General features: G+C 47.8%; 1 protein-coding gene across 3 annotated transcripts in view; it reads right to left on the minus strand.

The window, feature by feature from the left end:
- AFAP1L2 (actin filament associated protein 1 like 2) overlaps positions 1–21,891 on the minus strand; it is a 63,503-nt gene that overhangs the window by 12,678 nt on the left and 28,934 nt on the right. Inside the window, exons 2-9 of one of the 3 annotated variants that reach the window (XM_026050586.1) lie at positions 15,674–15,802; positions 15,068–15,145; positions 11,453–11,544; positions 5,845–5,935; positions 3,431–3,514; positions 1,658–1,863; positions 1,059–1,238; positions 93–182 (exon numbers count right to left, since the gene is read on the minus strand). In XM_026050586.1, the coding sequence (XP_025906371.1) occupies positions 93–182; positions 1,059–1,238; positions 1,658–1,863; positions 3,431–3,514; positions 5,845–5,935; positions 11,453–11,544; positions 15,068–15,145; positions 15,674–15,802 (950 nt within the window). The remainder of the gene's footprint in view (positions 1–92; positions 183–1,058; positions 1,239–1,657; positions 1,864–3,430; positions 3,515–5,844; positions 5,936–11,452; positions 11,545–15,067; positions 15,146–15,673; positions 15,803–21,891) is intronic. The other 2 variants (XM_026050588.1, XM_026050587.1) reach the window with 2 other exon arrangements.

Below are 21,891 nucleotides of genomic sequence, written 5' to 3' on the forward strand. Positions count from 1 at the left end.
TGTACTGACAACTCTGAATGTTATTTATTACAGCAGCAGGGAGAAATAGTACCACCAAAAGTGCCATTTCTCTCTGTGGAGACAGGATGTACCTTTGGGTAACAAAGACGCTGGGAATCTGGGATGTACTGGTTGCCTTCACTGCCTCCTTCGGACTGCAGACCGCTTGTCTCCTGGATGACCTGAGCAGAAGACAAAGCCAGAGCCTGTGAATAAAGTCAGGTTAACAGAACCAATAGTTGACCCCCTGCCTTCCTCACATCCCCAAAAAAAGAGGCAAAACCACAGCAGTCTGGGAGACACAGGCAAAATTGGCAACCCTCCCCACTGTGCCATGTTACAGCACTGCAGCTTGGAGGTGGATTGCTGGTCGGGGTGGGCAGCCCCTCGGCAGCCTCCTGTGAACAGCACAGAGCTGCAGGAGACAGCTAACCCAGGGCATGAAAATGAAGTGTTGGGCTTGTAGATGAGATCGTAATGAGGAAGAGAGCCACAGTGCTCAGGACAGGGCTGAGGTATGGAGGCCGAGCAAAGCCCTGGGCATTTAGCCAGATGAACATCTCTGAGAGATGCACAACCCTGCATAGGAACCGGGGCATGTAGGGCCCCTCACAATTCCTCCCTCCAACTCCTTTCTTACTTTCCCTTTGTATTAGCAGAGAGAGACCAAAAACATAACTCCAGAGGATTCTTTCAAAAGCCACTTTCTCTGGTTACCTATTCTTCTCACAGATTGAGCAACGTGATGTTGCCTTCTCCAACAGCCAGAATTTCAATGCCATGTTCTTCGCTACCTTCTTCATGTACAAAAGCTTCAAGGGCTAACTTGGCCCAGATGGGTCAAAAGAGGCACTGGCTTGTGCTGCCTATGCTCTGAGCCAGTCAGGCTGTGCTCCAGAAAGAGCAGAGTTGTGCTAGTGCCATGCTGTGCCCAGGCCACATGTCCCCTGCCTCCCCACATCTCACACATCACGGCCATAGAGCACTTGGACCACCACCCCCTGCTAGCCCTCACACCACGTAGAGCCAGGTAGAGCAAGTGCAGGGGCTCCACTGACCCTGAGCCACTGCTCTGCCTGGTCTTTGCTCTGCAGCCCCAGCACGATGACGTCGGCATTCGCAGGGATGATCTTCAGCTTGTGCTCTTTCTTCTTCACTTGCTTCTCCTTGTGAATGACAGTGCAGCCCAGCAAATTCACATCGAGCTGAGGGCTGTGGTCTTTGGAGCTCTTGTAACACTGAGGTAAGAGGGAGAGAGGTCAAATAAGAGACTGATCAGAAAGCTTTCCTCCTGCTTGCTAGCATGAACTAGAAGTGCTCAGTGCAACCACCTGCATTAAGAGATTAACCACATGCACATGCATCCCTTCTGCTTAATCACGTGAGCATGTTTATCAGGCACAATCTACAGGCATCTAAATATCTCAGAAATTTGGCCACGGACGTGCCCTTGTGTCCCTTGACCCTCAGCAGCCCCATACCCACATCACTTCAGAAAATGGAAATGGGATTCTTGAGTTCCTTAGACATTTTTTTAAGTCTTACTTCTAAAGGATTTTTTTTTTTGATAGCTGGTTAACATGACCCGAGGCAGCACTTCCCTCGTCAGCTCAAGAAAACAGGTTGTCTTAGGCAGGAAATGGAGGCTTTTACCCACCAGCAACCTGGTGTCCTTGATAACGCACAGCTGTTTTGCCCACTGTCCCAGCCACTTCTTTCTCCACAGGAATGCACAGATGCGGGCATCCTTCATCAGCTCAATGGTGGCCTCGGTGGATGGCCACTGGTGGGTCGCTGACTTGCCTTTGCTGCTCTCTTCTTCATCGTAAGATTCGTACGAGCTGCTAACTGCATCACCATCTTCTGCAACAAAAGTAAATCTTTAGCACTAAGCACATTTCCAGGCTAATTCTGGGCCTAATCCTTGCCTCAGCCATGCTCACACATGCAAATGCTCCCCATGCAGAGATGTATCTTCTGAAGATTTGCTACAGCAGCATGATCAACAGGAAAATAATTCATATAAATTTCTTTCTCCTTTCTGGTCCAAAATTAATTTCACTGCAACATTTTGAGCCTAATTGTCTCAATTAGCAAACACTCAACAGACATCTCCCAGCTGTTCACCAGTTTGAGAACATCCCTTTAGACATCTTCTGCTGTTTGCTGCTTTTTCCCCCCAAAATACTTTCCTCTCCAAGACAAATACTCAACATTTTTAAGGCAATTGCAAGCTACAATCAGCCCGTGTCCTCTGAATGTCAGAAGTAATAATGATATTTGCAAGGCCATGCAACAAGCAATGATCTATTATATTTGGGACGTCATTCCTCTTTTCCATTCTGGGCTAACAGATCTTGCTACACAGCATCTAATGGACAGCAAGGGGCTTTGAAGTGATTCTCATCAGAACTTAAATATCTGCACAAAACTAATATTATCAGATTAATGGAAAATAAAAAGAGGAAAAAAAAAGTTGAGGAAAAGAAAAAAAGCATTAGGAACTTCACTGAAGAGCAAATCTTAAATTCATCATGACTTTTAAAACTTCCTCTTTAATCAATACAGAGCAACTGGAAGTCTTTGCTCCTTCTGGTTGTCTCTGGTGCCCCTCACCTAGACGTTAGGCCTCGGGCTGTCTCCTTTCTTCTGGGGAAGCAATACATTTCTTCCATACTGATAGCATGGGCCTTGGCTGCGTTTTTTTGTGCATCAGCCACAACCGCCTCAGGAGATGACACATCTTGCAAAACCAGAAAGTGTTTCTCCTGGAGTCTCCTGTTCATGGATACAGGAATCCCTTGACTCACTCTGCACTGATGCTCACTCTTCCCTCCCCATTTCCCCAGACTGCTCCTCAACAGGCTCTTGCACCTCTCAAGACTAGAATTCTAGAGTTCCTAGAGTTGTCAGCACTGCAAAATGATACTTGGAAACTAGCTGGGAACCAGACAGGGTTTTGAAACAGAAACACCCAGGAGGGTCTCAGACATGTTCTGAGATGTCCTTATGTGGATCCACCATGCTGCTTTCCTGTTGGAACTTCCCACAGGTTACTGAGTAATTTGATCAATATACTGCAGAGCATCTGCAGTGCTCGCTGAGCCACTACCTGTCAATACAGCTGCCGTTACCAGGCTCAGCTCCACATGAGCTGCTGTAAATGGGGGAGCAGGGGCCAAGGAAGTTCCCTTCGTTGCTATCCTGAGCAAGGGGAGGCAGAGCAAACAACAAAACCTGCCCTCTGTATACGCAGCAAGGATGGACAGAGAGGAGAGGTGGTTACTCTCCATGCCCTTTCCAGTGGGCAATGCCAGCGGGAGGCATCCAACTATCTTTGCTAAAACTCTAATTAAAAAGAATAACAACAATAACAACAAAATGACAAAACCAAAAAAAGGGCACGTCAGATTTTGGAAACATGCCATACCCATCGTTATTGTGGCATAAATAACACCCTCAGTAACCTGCACCGCTGGCCTCGGTCCAGCCGCAGCAAGCCTAGCAAAAAGACCTGCACAGGCAAAAGGAAAGAGAAAGGGAGACAAGGAGAGAAAGCCACAGATAAACACATGGAAGAACAGGTGAGTCAGTCTCGCCCAGGCCCACGCTCCCGTGTCGATGAAGGAGCACATTGTACAGCGAGACTTCAAAGAGCAACGAGGGGCCAGGAGACAGCTTCAACCAGCTCTTTTGAACAAGACAGATGCTTTTAGAAAAACAATCATCACCATAATTCAAATTAGGCCGGGCTGAGGAATGTTTTCGGTTGGAATAATTATTGCTCAGGCGGCAGTTTTCCCTCACGTCGTGTTTTCCCTCTGCTTCTCATGGCACCCTTCAACTGCACAAAGGCAGCACGGGAGGGCAAGGCAAAGCGCTGAGCACCTTGCAGCCCAGCAGCAAAGGGAGGCAGCAGCAACCACTGACACTGGAAAAGAAAGGGCAGAGGTATCCTCGGAGGAGAGGAGGGAATCCTGATGATGAAAGAGGGACCCCGAGACCCAACAGCCTTGCCTGCCCCAGTTCATTTTAGTCCAACCACGGCTTGCTATACTGTTTCGCACTCGTCCTCCGATGCTGCACAACTTCTGTCTTTTCAGCCCATCTGCGGGGTTGCTTTGATGTCTTTTCCTGGCAGTAAATTCACTAATTTCACTAATGTTCCTATTTTTGTTTAATTTTACTGCACCCATTTGTTTGGAGATGTGTGGGTGTCTTCCAAGGCTCACACTATGGCTCCCTACACTGCCTGACTCTTTCTGACTCAGCTTGCAGGGCTGGGAGATGCAGGGGGAGCACACAGGGCTTGGATGGTTAGTGGGGTCATATTTTAGCATATCTGGCTAGAAAAAGCTTGGGCAAACTGGTACATGTTAGGAATTGCCCTTTAATAACATCAGGTATGCTAAGAACTCAAGGTGGTTGGTAGCAAAAAGGATCACATCATATCAGACAGATCCAAGGATGCTGTCACCGTCTAATAAGGCACAGGGGAGAGAATGGAGATTCCAGTTTCGTACTGGTTACACCAGTGGCAAGTGGGTGGAACCAAGACCTAGAGGTCTCACTCACAAGCCAACAGGTTTCGGCTCCGATTTCTTGAGTCAAACAAGGGCACCAACTGCTTCGCTCTACCCCTGCATCACCTCATTCACTCCAAGGAAGCGCTCCAAACAGGATTTTACCAAAGAAAAATAAACCCAAATCCTAAAATATGGAGACTCTCAGCAACAAAATCAATCAACCCAAGGCTTCCAGTTGTTTCCTTTAGAGGCTCATGTCTCTTCTCACTGCCACAGTACTGGTCAGGGCTGTACCTCGTGTCCAGTGGTGCCTGGCATTCATTGAACAGCTGGAACTGAGCTAAGAAATCAAAGCATTTCATTTAAAAAGCCTTAAGATGCAAGTGCAGAGCAGCAGCCAGATCTAACTGGGCTCTCATTTCATGCTGGGATTTGTTTCCACCCCAAAGCCTCTGCAGCTGGTGAGTAGGGAGTAGTGTTCAGACCCTGCCCCTTTCCTAGTAAACGAGAGGAGGATCCTTGTGGGACCCGAGATCTACCAGCAAGGGGCTCCAAAACCAGGGGGGAACAGAGTGCTAGCACGGACTGTTCCCTCGTGTTTTTCTCCCTATGAGCTCCCAGATTCTCCTCCTGGGTCCTCCTGAATATGGTTTGGTTTTATCAGAATATCCAAAATATCCTTATTTAAAGTACAGCCAGCAGTAGATTCAGTGCAAAGGCAAAGTGCTATTGCTCATGGTAAGTAGCATCACCCTGCACATTTATATTTGTAAAATATAAACCAGGTGGTCAAACTACCATTAATAGTTTGTTGTTTAGTTAGTTGTTTAGTACCCTCAGCACCCAAAACTGCCTTATTTTGACAGCACTGCCATCATTTGCGCTTTTCCTACCACTCTTGCAGGGTTCTGATCTCTCAGCTCCTTAGGAATCTAACTGGCCTGCATTTCAGTGAACCACAGATAAATATATGTGCATCTCAGAGCAACAGGTTACCAAGAAAACACAGGTTTAAGCTAGGCTCCATGTTATCGATCCTGCCAGCCAAGACTTCCAATACAATTGGAATTTGTGGAGACAAAACCTGTCCTGCTGCTTGTCACAGCTGTGCCCTACAGACCCCTCAGTAAAACCCTGGACCACTTTAGCACAGCCAAGCTGGCACATAAATACAGAGTGGGAAGTTCCAGGCCAACCTCTCCTGTGCACCAACCAGCACGTTTCACCTCGGCCATGGGGACTCTCCACCTTCTCTCATCCAAGCCAGCAGCAATCTCTATCCCACTCAACCCCCCTCGGACAGTTAGCTGTGATATACCATTTACAGAGATGTCATATGGCTCAGCCTCTTCGTAATAGCCTTCTGGGGATTCAATCTTGGGGACCAAAGGTTGTTTTGTTTCTGGAATCTGCAGAGCAAACAAATAAGAGAAGTATGATTTTAGGTAAAGACAGATGCTTGAAAACAATGTGATTTTTTTCTTAAGCATGAACAGGTTGCAAGGGAATAAAGAGAGTATTAGACTGGTAAAGGATTCCAGTATGCAGGTAGTTTAAGCAAAAAGGAGCTTGGCACCCACCATATAATGTACCATAAATATGCTTTTCTTTAATTTTTTTCTGAAAATCCTGGGAGGATCAACTGGGATAATAAGCAGCAATTCTGGCCCATGGGTCTCGCTGTGAAAGAGGAGCTCTTCCTGCCCTATGGATTCCTGCTAAGCTGGGGACGATGATCTACACTATGGAGAATGTTAGGAGAGAATCAGAACTGAAGATTTTTGGTGCAATCCTGGCTATGCTGAAGTTATAGTCTGAACAGTCACTGTACCTCAGAGTCCCTTGCTGGTAAGAAACCAATATCTAAAAATCTGTTTTAGGAACTATATAAGGAATCTTTAATTGTGCTCTGAACAAAAAAATGAAGGAAATAGATAAACAACACTGATGGAAAACAAGCCTTTGAAAAGAGTCCAGAGCTGGAAAATCCCTGTGGTGCCTGCCAAACCCCTCCCTAAACACAAGCAAGAACTGGCAGGAAAACAGTGCCTTGATCCTTTGGAAATACCAGCACACAAGGCAAAGAAAAAAAAAAAAAAAACAGAAGCTAAGAAACAAGCTTTATATTTTTCAATTAATTCATGTGGCTGTCGAATGTTAGATAACAGAGTTGGAGATCACAGCAGGATGAGCCCAGGATTACGCTGTTTCCACAAACTATGGGATCATATCTCACCCATCACCACCCAACCATACCATCCCCACCAGGCCTCAGTGAGGTCACCCTCTCATCACCCACTTAAAATCATTCCCTTGGTCATCAGATAACGGTGTTTGTTATCCGTGTTCTGCAGGTGCTCAAGCTGGATTCTGATCACGATCCACATAAACCCATTGAAGGTTATGGATCATATATGCTCCTTCCTGGCTGCCCCCACAGACGCTCCGGGCGCCCTGCACAAGAGGGGCTGGTTGGGCATCCGCATCTCCGAGATATGGAGCAGCCGAAGGCAGGTCAATCCCTTTGCAAGTCATGGCAGTACCAGGAAATGCAGGTTCAAAGCTGCCCCTCCTGCCCAGCATGTTGCCACCAAAAAGTACTGCGGACCTACCAGAAACACAAAGGAAGCTTTGACGAAAGAAAAAGACTTTCTGGTCAATAACTGCCCACAAAGGCGACATCAACTGAGCCCATCAGACTCCAGGCAGCTCCAGGCACCCCTCAAATCCCACACATCCAAGGAGCTTTGCAAAGGGCCGGTATCTTGCAATGAAACCTTCTTCCAGGGAGGGAAGCAGACTCTCCTCTTGCTTTCCAGAGCCATAGAGGACACACTGTCAGAAAACACTTGTCTCCGAATTCTTAAAAGCACTGAGACCTTGCCCTGATGTGTTAAAGAAATAACAATAAATCCAGCCGCTCCAGAGCTTTGCTAAACCCCTTTCCTGGCCGGGGAACCTGTCTGCAATTGCCATCTGTGGTAGCCTCACGTGTGCAGCCAGCTCACATTGTGTTGCAGCCATAAACAAGTTACCTAAACAAAGAAATGCTGTGGGTTGTTGGGTTGTTGCCTTTTTTTTTTTTGACATCGTCCAACCAGTGTCAGGGAAGGGATGGGGGAAGGACCTGCTCTGTTTTGTTTCCCACAGACAATGGAAGCCAACAGGGACTAGGTGGGACTGGGCCTCAGCTGCCCCAGAAGTTATTTTTCCTCTCCTCTTTCCCTAAAGGCGTGGGCTTCTTTTGTCTCCCTCGTAGGTCAAAGAGCATGTGCTGTGTTATCTAAGCCATGTGACCATTTGCCTGCTGCGTTTTGGCACAGCAGAGCTCGCAAACAGACGCTCGTGCGCGCAGGAGATGGATCCTGGTAGGCCGGCTCCATGGTTCCAGGGGCCACGTGGCCTCTCAGCGGACAGACCCGGAAAGCAGCAGAGCTGTCAGGGCTACGGGAGAACCAAAGGACACCAAGGTCCGAGCCTGGGACTTGTTTAAAGGCAGCTGGGACAACACCAAAGAAATCCGGAAACACCAAGATCCAGAGAAGCCACCTGCTATGGTACCCATGCACATGAGGGAATACTGGAGACACCTCTTGCTGTAAAGCTTCATCTCCAAACTTTTCCTGTGCCTCAGAAGGGAAAATTAAAGCAACATCACAGGAATCTGGCAACCACTTGATAGTCCCATGGTGTGAAAACCCCCACCACATGCAGACTTCTGTGCTGTCTCCTCTTTATTAGACAAGCAACTTCCTCAGGCCCAGTCTGAGGACTTCACTAGGTTAGGTTTCGGAAGACCAAGTGTCACTGCCCTCTGTTCATTAAACCCAAGAAGCTTTAGAAGAACAGCACTTTCAAGTTATTGGCTCTTCCAACTGAAAACTCCAGTGACAAAATGCTAATCCCACAGATACTGTTCCCAGTCCTTGCAAGGTGGCACCTCCCGCTTGCTGGATATTCTCCCTCCATCTCTCTCACACAGAGACACTTAAAGCAATAGAGTCACTGTGGTGTTTTTTAGAGACAGGCACTGTTTCCAGGGCACCACGACACTTCAGTGTCCTTCACCCCAGGCTGGTTGAGAGACCCCAACCTAACCCTGTGCTTCACCTGTGAGCGTGCTGGGCTGGCGTTCATTTAAATCAAAACTTGAAGAAACTAATCCTGTTCTACTGGAGCTACAGACACAGCTGCCAGCAACTGAAATATCACACCAGAGAACCCTTCAAAAACCTTTTACTGCCTTAACATTGCTGAGAACAGAAGAGTCCATAGAGTTAGTATAAACATTTTCCAGGTCCTCTCCCACCTCCTGGCAAGGATTTGCACTCTCTCTTCCCCGTAGCCTAGATGGACATTGAACCTGGATCAGCAAAGATGGACATGGAAGATTCATTCCCCCACAGCAGTGGTTTTCACAGGGTAATTGGGACTGCTTTAAAGCTCTCCCCAGCCACACTCCTTGAAATATTTAAGTACATGGGAATATTTAGGTATATTTGCTGCCAACTGATCGCTGACACTCCTCAGTAGCTCGCAGTTCACAGGTACAGGTACCATTTTATTCAAACTAAGTTCATTCCAGTGGGCAGTGGTGGGGAAGGCGTAGTGCACAGGCTGCCTGGGAGCACAGCAGTGACTTAGCTAAACTTCTCGGCTGTCATCCAGGACTGTTTTCTTCCAGGCCCCTTATGTGACCTCTTGATTGCCATATTGGAAAGACAGCATGTGTTAGAGCCATCCCATGATACCCAGTGCTTGTGGACTGGTTTTCAGGACAGGAGCTCTCCGGAGAGGCTAAGAACATCAGAAGATCAAGCATCAACATCCAAGGGGGCCGAGTCCTGGAACGGTGCAGTGGAACTGCAGTGAAGCAGAGAAGATGCTTCACACTGGGCAGCTTGATGTCTTCCCAAGAAATTGTTCTCTGCAGTGTGTTTAGGAGTCTCACTAGCAAAGTCACTCCTTCCACAGAAAAGCATTTGAAGAGAGCGCTTCTAATCTTCTCATTTTGCCAAGAGTTTTGTATTCAAAGTTCAGTATCAGTCAGGTGTCGGGCTGGGGAAGGGGCTGCCCCTGCAGAGCAGCAGCCTCCTCGACACGTGGCTCCTGCTCCGCTGGCAGAAGCAGACGTGCAGGAGAGCCCCTGGTGCCTGGTGAGCACCGAGCTCCTTGGCAGCGGTGGGCGGTGGGCTCGGCTCTCTGCCTGCTCCTGCCACGCAGCTCAGGCTAGGTCACTCCCCTGCATGTTCCTCACCCATGTGCACATGAACGTGCCCTGGAGGAGCAGCGCGCTCTTGTGCTCAGATAGCTCTGCTCTCCCAAGGAATGGCTTCTCTTGGGACATTGACTGGATTAAGATGATGCAGGCAAGAATTAGAGAAAGTAACCACCTTCCCAGCATCATCTTGGACTAGATGACCTCTGGAAGTCCCTTCTAACCTTAAGCATTCTATGATTCTATGATCTTCATTCCAAGGTCACTGGTCACTGCAGAGGGGCAGGGCAGGTCTGTCACTGACACTGCTCCTTTCCACTCCTCGCAAGGACACACACTCGGGTGTGGGACGAAAGAGCGAGGCAGGAGCTAGCGCTGATGTCCTGGTCCCAGGCAGGAGCTGGGACACAGCTGGGAGCAGCAGGAGGCAGCGCGTTCCTGCGCTCGTCCCACCGGCCGGGCCACACGTGCCCTCTGGTAGCCAGCACGTCCCTCTGCTCGCAGGGACAGCCCACGGCATGGCCACAGCCATCACGCGCCGTGCGCTCCGAGGAATGCACCATGGAATGCAATTCCCACTCCCACTCTGCTCCGCGCTCCCAAACCCACCACAGGGGCCTGAGCCTCCCTGGGAGATGGAAGGGCTCCCTGTAGGCAATCGGACCCAAGGCCTCTTCAGGTTCTTCTCGGTGGTGGCCAGTGACAAGACAGGGGGTAATGGGTACTAACCGAAACACAGGACGTTCCATATCCATATGAGGAAGAGCTTCTTTCCTGTGAGGGTGGCAGCGCCCTTGGAACAGGCTGCCCAGGGAGGCTGTGGAGTCTCCTTCTCTAGAGGTCTCCAAACCCACCTGGATGCCATCCTGTGCCCCGTCCCTGCTGGAGCACAGGGTTGGACTAGATGATCTCTAGAGGTCCCTTCCAACCTCAACTATTCTGGGATTCTGTGATTCCCTGTCTGGCTTTCTGGCACAAAAGCAAAATCCAGCTGAGTGCTGAACTGTAGCCTGATTAGGTTTATAACCACCCTATGGAAAAAATCTAAAGCTACTTTGTTCCTAGGTTTTTGCAGCAGGCCTTGGGAGAGCTGGAATGCAACACAGTGAGTCTCTCACACAGGCAAGGAGCGTTCAAAGGAAGCAGGAAGACCAAGGACAGGCCATTGAGGAGGAATAACAGAGGGTCCAGCATCTTCCCCAGAGCAGGGCCGAGGCTCTCTGCTCGTGTTGCTGGCCTGGGTTCCTTGTGTTGGGAATACAGACTGTCCTGCACAGTCCTCTCGCGCACACACAGGAATCCCAGGGCTCCCAGCAGTGATGCACTTGTGCTCTCCAGCCTGCTTGGGCACCAGCTTTGGGAACAACTGGGATTTCTGGATGTCCAGCTGACGCTGTGCACAGTCACATTGCCTGGGGTGTCAGGCACCCTCCTGGCCTGCATTGGGCACAGACACCCACATCTTTTACATATCCAAAAAGTAGAGCTCAGGGAAGGAACATACATGATCCAGGAAAACCATACTCTGGATGGAGCTTCACTGATTTATTCTTTTTAACTCACCAGGGATATCTCACCAACCTAGCAGAGCTCCACCCAAATAGCCATGCTGCATATTACATATCAAAAAAAGACCCTGGAGCCTTCAGAGGTTTAAATTCCCAACCTACGGACTAAGGAGTGAAAGGGAAGGAGCAGTAAAACATACCTTTGGAGGGGGGAGGTCTGGCAGGCTCTTCTGCGGAGGGGACGAGTGCACTCCTACGTCTCCATTGCTCAAGGAGTCTCTCCGATCCAGAGCTGCAAGCCAGAAATAGTTTTAACGGTGACATGTGGCATTTCCCAGTGAAGCACTGGCTGCCCAGTGCTGTGCAGGTGCTGTTTAAGTGGGAAGCTGGGTGATAATTACAGACAGTGCAGCAAAGCAACCATGTCATTTCAGGCTGCATCCAGGAATGTTGCACTAGAAGGTCCAACAAAAGAACCAGACTCTATTTTTTACTTCTGGAAGGAAAACTGTGAAGCCCAGAATGGCTTTGACAGGGTGACTGCCCCTCCTGTCCCTCAAAAATACCATGAGTGACAATGATATGGACTGATGTTGGACACTTCTAAATCCTCCCTCTTATTTCTGCTGCTCTTTGCTCTGCAAAACAAGTTCTCAAGATCAGCCAACAACTGTAATTTAATGGCTAGAGAACCTACTAGCTGAAGATGAGATGTCCTTAAAGCAGCACAGGCCAAACGCTGGAAACATTGCTGGGTGGCTGCAGAAGCCCTCCTGGCTCTCCAAGCCTGGCGCTACAAAATCAGCTTTTCCAAGCAGCTGAAAGCAGACGGGTTAATCTAAGGCACAGAAAACTTGTGCTCAGTCCCTTCCACCATCAGAAAATTTCTGGGTGGCCTCAGACAACTTTCCAAATCCCACGACCTTAGAGACAGTGCAATACAACAATACTTGGGAACACGGGGGAGTGAGGCATCAAATGAAGAATTTAGGACTTTGAAAGTATTACCCTGCACAGTAGAAAAGTCCTCTTTCACAGATAATATTTCTTAGTTCCATTTCTTCCAAAATACTTGCCAAGATATTCAGGTATGACAACCGCAGTTAAGTTAAGCAGGGGAATTAGGTGCACAGCCCACACTGGGCAGATGCTCCCCAGCTCCCTGGTGACCTGCTCTGGCTTCGGCCACGTTCCCTGCACACGCAGAGGCAGCCGAGGCACTGCGCAACGCTCGCAGGAGCTCTGCTGCACATTTCTGGGCTGTAAAAATAGAAGTGGGAAACCACACTGCTTTGTTCAAATTTGGGACTTGTAAGCCACAATGACAGCTCTGCCCTTCTGTCCTGCACTGAGCTCCCGGCTGAAGGCACACGAGGCTGAAGATGGTCTCTTGTGACAGATTGCTCCCTGTGACACAGGTCTCCTGTTCTTCCAGGGCTGGCTGATTTTGACAAATCTGGAGGCCACAGAGACCCCTGGATCAGCAGAAGGCAGCTGAACATTGCTGTCTGCACCCCACAAATGGGACTGCTGGGTATCTTGTACAGCTCAAATTGATATTTAGAGCAGATGAATACTGGACACAGACTGCTCATGAGCCCTACTATGAGCCCTGTGGCATGCGCATAGATGTGCCCAACACATCACAAAACCTGTTTTTTCCTAGAGAAGCAGTTGGGTTTTTTTTTTTCTAGATAAGCATTAACACTTTCCATGTATTTTCTGATTAAAAAAAGTCTCCCTAAGCCCTGGAATTTGGAGAGTGTTTAGAAAAGGGAAGGAAGGAGGAAAAGAAAAGACAAAATGATTTCCAAAATTCACATCTGTACTAATTTTGTTGTTCATCTCTGCTCTCTGCTCTTTGTCAAAGCAAATCGTTCCCCACGTCTGCGCTAGAAGGATCACGGTGTGTGCCCCCAGGAGCCTTGCACCACTCACCCATCCCATCTCCCAGATCCTGCCTCCGCGGTGACTTCCAGAGGGCAGCGGCATCTGCTTCCCTGAGGAAAACCAAGGGCTTGCAGCACAGAGATGTGCTGGATTTCCCAAGCAAGTGTCTTCATCACTCACTGCAATGCAGTGAATTCAGACACTGTGCCACAAAGAAGCACCTCAAGAGTTGAATGTTCAGACTCAAAAGCAGCCACAGTGAGCTGTGATTTTTTTTTTTTTTTTTTAAGTAATGGCACTTTTTCTTAAGGTTTTGGGAGAACTTTTGGAGCTGGTGCATTGTTATTATTTCAGGAAGTATTCAGCAAATATTCAGCAAATACACAGAAGTGAAGAAACCCAGCAGGGAATGAGACATCCAATTGATCTCAGCCACGGGAGTGTCACCATGAGATCCCACTAGAAGACTTAGGTGAAGCAAAGGGCACAGAGCTACAGTGGTTACAGGAAGGACTGTTAAGTCGGGGGGAATCTGCATCACACCCCATAGCATCTCTGTGTACTATGGAGCTCTCCATCTGCTTAAAGCTGAGTCTGAAGATCTCACTGCTGACCAGGCACACAGAGACCTCTCCATGCAGCTACAGAGGCTCAGGGCTGCACACACAGCTGTAACTGCAGCTGGGATCCCATGCGTGTGTGTGACTGACTTCAGCGTTTCCAGTTAACTCAGAAGTTTTACTTGGACTAGGGAGGTTGCTGCAAACAGAAAGAGAAGCAACAGGTCCCTCAGGGAGTGCCTGAGTGGGGAGGTTCCTGGCCCTGACAGCACAAAGCCCGAAATAAGAGAAGCAACTCTAAAAATAAGTTGTCTGAAACTTCTTGTGCAGTGTGCAAGCCCTGTTTTATCCACACAACCTATAAAGAAATGTATCTATTACTGTGCAGCTACAGGAGCTGCTAGCAGGCTCTGCAATCCTCTTATGGAGCTTTACAGCGTTACCCAGAGGTCAGGCTGGAGCTGTAGGTGTAGACTGGGAGGAGATCCTGTTTTCCAGAGTGTTTGAAGTTAACCCAGATTCAGGCGTAGGGTTTTGTTTTTTAAACAAACAAACAAAACCACCACCACCAAAACCAGCCAAACAAAAACAACTCTGAGAATGGAACTGTTCTGTCTATGGCAGGACCAGCACATCAACTGCGGGCGGCACTGATGCATTTTGCTGTTTTGTCTGTTTAGACCGGGAATGTTGGGCTAGGGTCGCCCTCTGGCTAGCTGTGCATGAATCAGATTATGACTGACACACATTTAACAAAAAAGAAAACATTTGCAATGAATATCAAAGAGAAAGGGCATTTTTGAAGAGTTATGATTTTTTTTTCACCACGCTACAGATGCAGAACCCGGGAATATACACTGGAAATGAGTATTTTATCCCAGTTTAATTTCTCGGCTTGTACACTACACAATTCCAGCACCCCTGAGGAGATGCAGCTGCACGGATGGCGAGGGCACAGCCTGGGAATTCGCCGTGAGAGGTCATGACAGCTCAGAGCCCCTGGGCTAGTCAGCCAGACCCTTTCAAAGCCTCCAAGAGGTGAGGCAACTTGCTTCATGGCCAAAAGAAACACCAGGGCTTCCTTAAATATTTCAGGCACTGGAGCTGCAAGTCTAAAAAGGCAACATTTTTATCCCAAAATAGCACTCTCCAAAGGGCTACTTCCAGGAATAACCTCACAGTACGGGCACAGACCACAGTTTTCAGAGAGATGCAACAAAAGTCGCAGCCCTTCCCATGGTCTGTCCATGCCCCAGCCTTCAGAGTCGTAGCAAAGGCCTGTGTTGATCCCACTAAAATGTTGATCCACACGTGCCTTTACTGCACCATTAGATATGAAGCAACCATTAATTTTCAACTCCCTACCTTGGTCTTGTTTCTCTTGGTCACCCTGTTGCTTATGGATGGTCACTTTGTTCATGTAAATATACTCCTCATCACCACCTGCAACCAAAGGGAAAAAAATCAAGCTCTTTCTCTACTCCCTACTTTGGTGTTGATAAGTTTTTCCACAAAGACAGATGCAAAAAGCGTCAGCCGTGAGAATCTGCAAGGACACATGTAGGCTGAGGCTACATGCAAAAAATCCCCAAGCAGTAACAACAAGCTGAAAAATTAAATGCTCTATAGCCAGGAAATTCCATAAGTTAAAATTTCTACTTAAATATTAACTTGGCCAAACAGTACATCCTGTGTATCTTACAGAGTGGATTAAATAAACTTAAGGTTTAACAAGAAAAACAGAAAGGATCAGGAATCTTGGGAATCTTTTGCTTGTAGCGCTGGACACATAGCCACAGTAATTCTACATAAACAATTAGAGGCCACTGCAAAAATAATCTCCATTTAGTTTTCTCCTTCCAGTTTTCACGTCTCCCGTCCCTCTCAACCTCCAAGGAAAGGCTGCTTCAAGAGCCCTCGGCAGTTCCCACGGGAGCCCATCACCCTGTGCCCAGTTTTCCCTCCACGTACCGCTGGACTTGGTGTACACCCGCAGAAGGTCAGACAGGAAACTCTTCTTCACAACAGCCGTGCTGCTCAAGTTCTCCTTGTCCAGGATCCTCAGAAAGTCTTCAAGTTCTGTGAGCAGCTGCTCGAGAGCTAGGAGAGCAACAGGGACAACTGTTGGCAAAGCAGTTGGGTGAGGACATGTATTGATTCTGTATTTTCCAGCATCCTCTAGATTTTTCTGCCCCCAAATAATTCGTATTTAATTTTCCAACCTGAATTCTCCCTCTTGTTTTGAGAAGAAACTGAGACCTAAAATCCTAATGGTTGCAACTTGCTTTAGTTTGTTCAGACAGCACAATAATATTAGGCATGTAAGAGTCTTCCTATAAGAGCTTTTGCCCAAGGAAAGTATGGAGAGGTTTTGAGCATGAGGGCTGAAACTCCACAGAAGCAGCTGGCAAGATCTGCACTCTGAAACCTGAGTCCCTTTGTGCTTCATTCAGGCCACATCTGGACTAGGATCTACCAAAAGCCCTGTGTTATGACTCCTCTTTTCAGGCCTTTTTCCTCTTTTTCTCAGTCTGTAATGATTCAGAAACATTTGTGCACACACCCATGGAAAGAGCACTAAACCCATTCACAATTCAGTAATTTCTCAGGTTATCTTGCTTGAGTGGTGACTATGGTGATCCTCGTGCCCAGGGAAACTGTGGCCAACCCCAAAACAGAGCAGTTGGATGAGACAACTTTTAGGAAAGCTGGTTGCACCAGGGACATCCCTTTATACCTGCAAAGAGCAACTCAGATGCTCGGCTCCCCAGCACGGAAGGCTAAGCCCAGCTAATAGGTTTATTTTCCTTCTGAGGAGGTGCCACTCAGCTCTGCCCGTGATAAATCGCTTCCCTGAAAGGCCTCACACTGAAGAAACAGGCATTTAATTGCTCGCTTTTGTTCACTCCCAAGTTTGTCATGGGCTAATTAAGCAGCCGTGGCAGGATATCATTCCAGAGGGGAAATAACAGAGCATTATGTGCCGAGAGGAAGCGCGGCGTAAGAAGGAGAGCATGTGGGAAAGGCTCAGAGAACGCCAGCTCGGGCCATTCCTCCTCTTGGACTCTCCCTGGTTTGCTGCCTAATCGCTTCCTAATGCTACCAAACTGCACAAGAGAAGCAGCAAGCTTCTGCTTTCACAGCCAGGCTACAAAACAGGCTGCAAATTTTTACTCCACCGTCAAGAACTGTGAAATACAAGGCTGTGAAATACAGAGAGTTTAAACAGGTCAGCCCTCCATTGCCTTGACCTTCAGCATTTCCATACCGTTTGCTACCACGGCTTCTACGAGACTCTCACAAGATACCGGTGGCTCATTTTACACCCTCTGTGCCCAATCAATTCTCTTTTGCTCAGAAAAGGACCAGCAAAGAATGGAAAATGCCTGTATCGTGGTGGTTAGGTCTGAACGTTCTTGTTAGCTGTGTTTTACCCAGTTATAACCCATAACTGAGAAAGCTGGAATTGTTTCTAGAAAGAGCAACAGCATTTTTCACAAGTTGTAAGGAACGAGGTAGTACTTGGTGATGATAAGATTGGATATCACCAATAAGTACCATTCAATAATGAATTGTAGGCATTTATGGCAAACACTTGCTACCTGTTTCTCCCAAGCTCCCAGGAACCTGCTTTTTCTAACTATAAGGAGAGAAACTCCCACGAGGATAAATCACAGCCTTATTGGACTCACTCATTCCTGTTAGTTCAAACCAGCGGACAGGACATGGACTTGTCGGAGATGATATCAGAAGCACAAGAAGTAGCAAATTTAATGGAAAGCTCCAGAAGGGGGTCAGTTCTCAACAGCTGCCTGCATGGAAGTCATGCTACTCAGTTTCTGGGGAAGGGGGAAAAATTCCCTTTCCCACCCCCACTACTGCAGAAAATGCCCTCATTCTTTTCCCAAGCATCCACACCAGCAGACACATGGAATCAAGCTCTTCTGAATAGCACAGTATGTACAGTAGGTTACATTTTCCAGCCCACCAGAGCTGAATTCAGGCTTCCAGTGACTCAAAGCAACTCATTTAGGACGTGATCCAGGGGCCATAAAGGTCAGTGGAAAGACTCCGTCAGATTTCAATGGGTTCAGACTTCAGCGACTGACGAGAGTCATTTTGCTCTTCTTCAGCAAGAAGCAGGACATAAACGCTCTGCTTCCATGCAAATATCCCTTTGATCTCAGCTGCACATTCCCTCTCCAAACCTGATACCTGCAAAAATAAACTGCCATTGAAATGAATGTGACTATTCATCCTCTCGTATCAGGAGGAGACGCGCTAATCCTCATCAGACAGTGACAAATGCAAAGGGGAAGAGGGATGAATACGGAGGAGTCTGAAAGATATTTTGTGCAAGCAAAAACCACAGCAGGGTCCCAGCAGGTCAACAGGACTAAAAACTATTCAGCATTAATGGACATGAAACCACCTCAGGATTTTGAGTGCTGGCCTGGTATCACCTGAGAATCTATCACGCTATCCTCTAGTGACAGAGGATATTGAACTTGCTAATAGCAAAATGAGGCTGGTGGTTATTCAAAGCAGCCCGAAATGGATGGCTCTCCCTCAAAGCTGTATTGTTTCGCCCTTTTTATCTTAGTAGTTTAGGAATATTATCAGGTAAAAGGATGACTCTTGGCTAGGTTTGTTTGCCAGTCCTCAGGGCAGCGGTTAGATGCAAGGAACACATTTGCAAAACCAAATGAGCAGCAGAATGAAGATAAGAGTTCTGAGCACAATACACATCAATGCACTCAGAGGTGCTTTGGGAAAACCCTCCTGCACAACTGTGCAGGTCTTAAAAGTCTCATAGCATTTATTTAGGAACCCCCAAGTATAATAAGACTGAACTGATCTTTTTGAGGCTCTTGCAAACAACTTCACAGCACTTAAAATTATTCATCAAAACCAGGAAATTATCTATTATCTTGCTCAGAGACTTAGACAAGGTCACCCTGTAAATCTCTGCTGAAGCCAGTCCTCTCAAGTCCTAGGTCTTGACCTGCTGTATATCCTAACAAGGCAAGGCACACAGGTAGGTGGTGGTACTAGATAGCACAAGGCTCCTTCTCTACAGCCACAAATATCAGTTGCTGCATAAAACCATGAGGATTTCCCAACATGCGGTGGACAGTGATGCAGGATCAGCATGATCGATGCATGCAACCTGGATGATCTGCACATGCAAAGAGCAGATAATACCATTGAAAAGAGCTAACTTCAAAAAATATACAAACCATGAGGTAGGAAGGAAGCTTATAGGGTTTACAAATAGAACTACCAGTTCCTTCACCACATTTAATCAGAGACTGAGCAACTACATCAGCAAAATACCCTATTGCCTTTTACTCCAGGAGCTCCTAGGAAGCAGTCGGACAACACAGGACACTCTGTGCGAAGGCTGCAGCTTTGGCTGAGGCAATGGGCAATGAATTGCTTGGGAGCTGACTGAGCTGTTTCAATGGCAATTCAGTGGCAGTAAGACAGTGAAAAGGACTTCTTTTGGCACCAGTCTACAGCCACTCTTTGCAGACAGAAAGTCTCTCGCATTACAGCAGCAGCTCTCCCAGCTCATGTGATGCTAGAGCCAAAAAATGTAGCAGCTTGCAAAGCCCCCATTGAGGGAGCACATTCCTTATAAAAGAGCTGCCAATTTTGCCTGACACCAAGGTCACTGAAAGGTAAATGACCATTAAACTAGATTATAAAAGCCATTCCTTCCAATAACCACTGGATCTTTGTCATTTTCCTACAATAACAACCTATGTCTACATCTAATTACTTCATGTCTTGGCCTTATGAGGAAATGGAAAGACGGGCTCTCAATGAACTTTCAGTCAAGTGTTTTAGTAACCACTGGGCAGGATTATATTAGACCATTTAATTTATATTAAATTATTTATTTTACCAAGGGAGAGGGGCCCCCAGTCACTGGACAAAGAACTGTAATAAGATACATACCAAAAGACAAACTTTCCTTTACTGAGATGAGAGGTAGAAGATAAGGAGTATCATTTACGAGCAGGAAACCAAGGCGCAGATAGATGAAACTATTTGTCCAGGGATGTGTGTGCATTCTCCCTCAGATCAGGAATGCAACCTGGTTTTCCTGTGTCCCAGGCTGCAGCTTTCACTTCCCAATCATCCTTACTCAGACCCTGGAGCACTGGGAGATTTCCCGCACTCTGTCCAAAAGCAGAGGCCGGATTTAGGGTGTTGCTTCCCATCAGCTACACGAGATTGAGTCAAACTCTTGGGAGGCAGCACTGTCCCCAGCATCGCTCTCCATTCGAGGGGAGGCTGTAAATACCTGTGGTGCTGCAGCCTGCTTCCAAAGCCTTGGGGAGCCCAAAGCCAGGGGAACCTGTGATGGGTACGGGGATGCAGGAGAACCCTGCAGCCTTGGAGGAATCTCCTCTGCAGAGAGGAGCCTTCCCGGGACATCCTTTCAGTGCCGGCCTCCCCTCCAGCCCAGCAGCACGGGCTCTGCCCAGGGCCGCTTTGGCAGAAGCTCCTACTTTTTTGCCCTGGTTTCTTTCTTCTCCCCTGCACAAAATCAATAGGGCAGCTGAAGAGCGCGCAGCGGCACAGAGGAAGCTTTCACGCCGCTCAATAGCTGGTGTTGTGAGCAGAGCAGGAGGACCCGGCCCGGGCCTCCTAGGCTAATTTAGAGCTTTGCAAAGGCCAACTGTTGCTGGAAGAGAGAAGAAGTCATCTCTGATGACAGCTAAAGAAGCCTATTCTCCCTAGCTGTGAGGAAAGGCAGATGTGCTGACAGTGACAGCTGTAACAGCTGGATGACCCTCACGCGAGGCTGCCTTCCAAACCAACAAGGCGGATATTTCTTCGGCCGGACCCTCCTCGTCCCGCCTGCTTCAGAGTCGTGCAAGGGAGGAGCAAAGAAAACGCTTCAAGAACTGCCAGGGCCGAAGCCCAGAGCTCCTCCACCCTGCTCCGAATGCCCTTGTCCCCAGCACACACAGGCAGCGAAACGTCAGGATGGCCATAACGTATGGCCATAAGCTTGCCCATACACCTGGTAGCCTGCAGGGTGATCGGCACGAGAGGAAGCAGGGACAGCCCTGCTGAACCGCTGAAGGCCACCACATTGAAAGACACCTGCCCCATGCAAAGCCTTGCCAGCATCCACCTTGCCAGCAGAAGAATGCAAGTGCATGTGAGTTAAGGCCTCCTAAGTGGGTTTCTATAATCATGGAGCAGCCTTTGCTTTTCACTCTTGCAGTCACTGCAGTGCATTGGAGAAGCTCTATTAGATTGAAAAATAAAAGGGAAAAGTCACAAAATTGCAGCAACCCCCAACTCCTCTAAATAGGAAAACTGTAAAACTGGAGATCTCCTACTATAATTTATCAGGCTGGGTTAGTTACAAGTAGTGCCACAAAGCTGCTTGGTTTTCAGAAGTAATGACTGCTTACACGGAAGAAAAACAAATAAAGAGAAAAAAGAAAGACTCTCTGACGTCCCTAAAATCCAGTTCTACCTGGCTTCGTTAGCCCCGTTTGGGAGCTTGCCTGTGTTACAAAGCATGAATCACAGAAGGAGAGGGGCAAATACAGGGCCTATTGGTTGCAGGCTGAGAACTGCTGAGATGGGCCCAAGCAGCTCTGCGTGGGCTGCTCTGGGCGGCCGAACAGGATCACATTGAGGAGCTGGCAGCTCGAACGCAGGAACTCTGAACTTCAACAACACGGCAGCAGAAAACGCACACAAAGCTTCTCAGTCTGCTGAACAAACAGACTCCCCTCCCCTCCGCTGCAAGATGAGAAACAGCATCCAAGAAAAATTAAAAAAAAAAAAAAAAGAAGAAAAAGGAAGTGTGAAAATTATTTTGTCCTAAGGCATTTTCACTGAGCAATCTTGCATCTATTTGTGCCATAGTGCTTTATTATACACAATAGATGGTGTAGGCATGGAGCTTGGGGTGAACACAGTGACATCTGCCTTTGCAAAGGGTCTCAGTCTTTCCAAGACCCATCAACTGGTGAGTCATAGCCGGTCTCGCTCTGCCCATCTAATTTGCTCAAATCTGAAAGAAGTCAGTGTCTCTTCCATCTATAACATGGTACAGTGGTAAAGAGCCCCTCACGCTCACAGGCGACCTGGAGTGTCCTGCACTGTCCCTGTGCTAAGCGTTGCATCCCTGAGTGTGCTTGTGTGACCAAGTC

Source organism: Nothoprocta perdicaria, unplaced genomic scaffold (assembly GCF_003342845.1).
Source record: "Nothoprocta perdicaria isolate Ctin4 unplaced genomic scaffold, notPer1 scaffold_7, whole genome shotgun sequence".
NCBI classification, from domain to species: domain Eukaryota; kingdom Metazoa; phylum Chordata; class Aves; order Tinamiformes; family Tinamidae; genus Nothoprocta; species Nothoprocta perdicaria.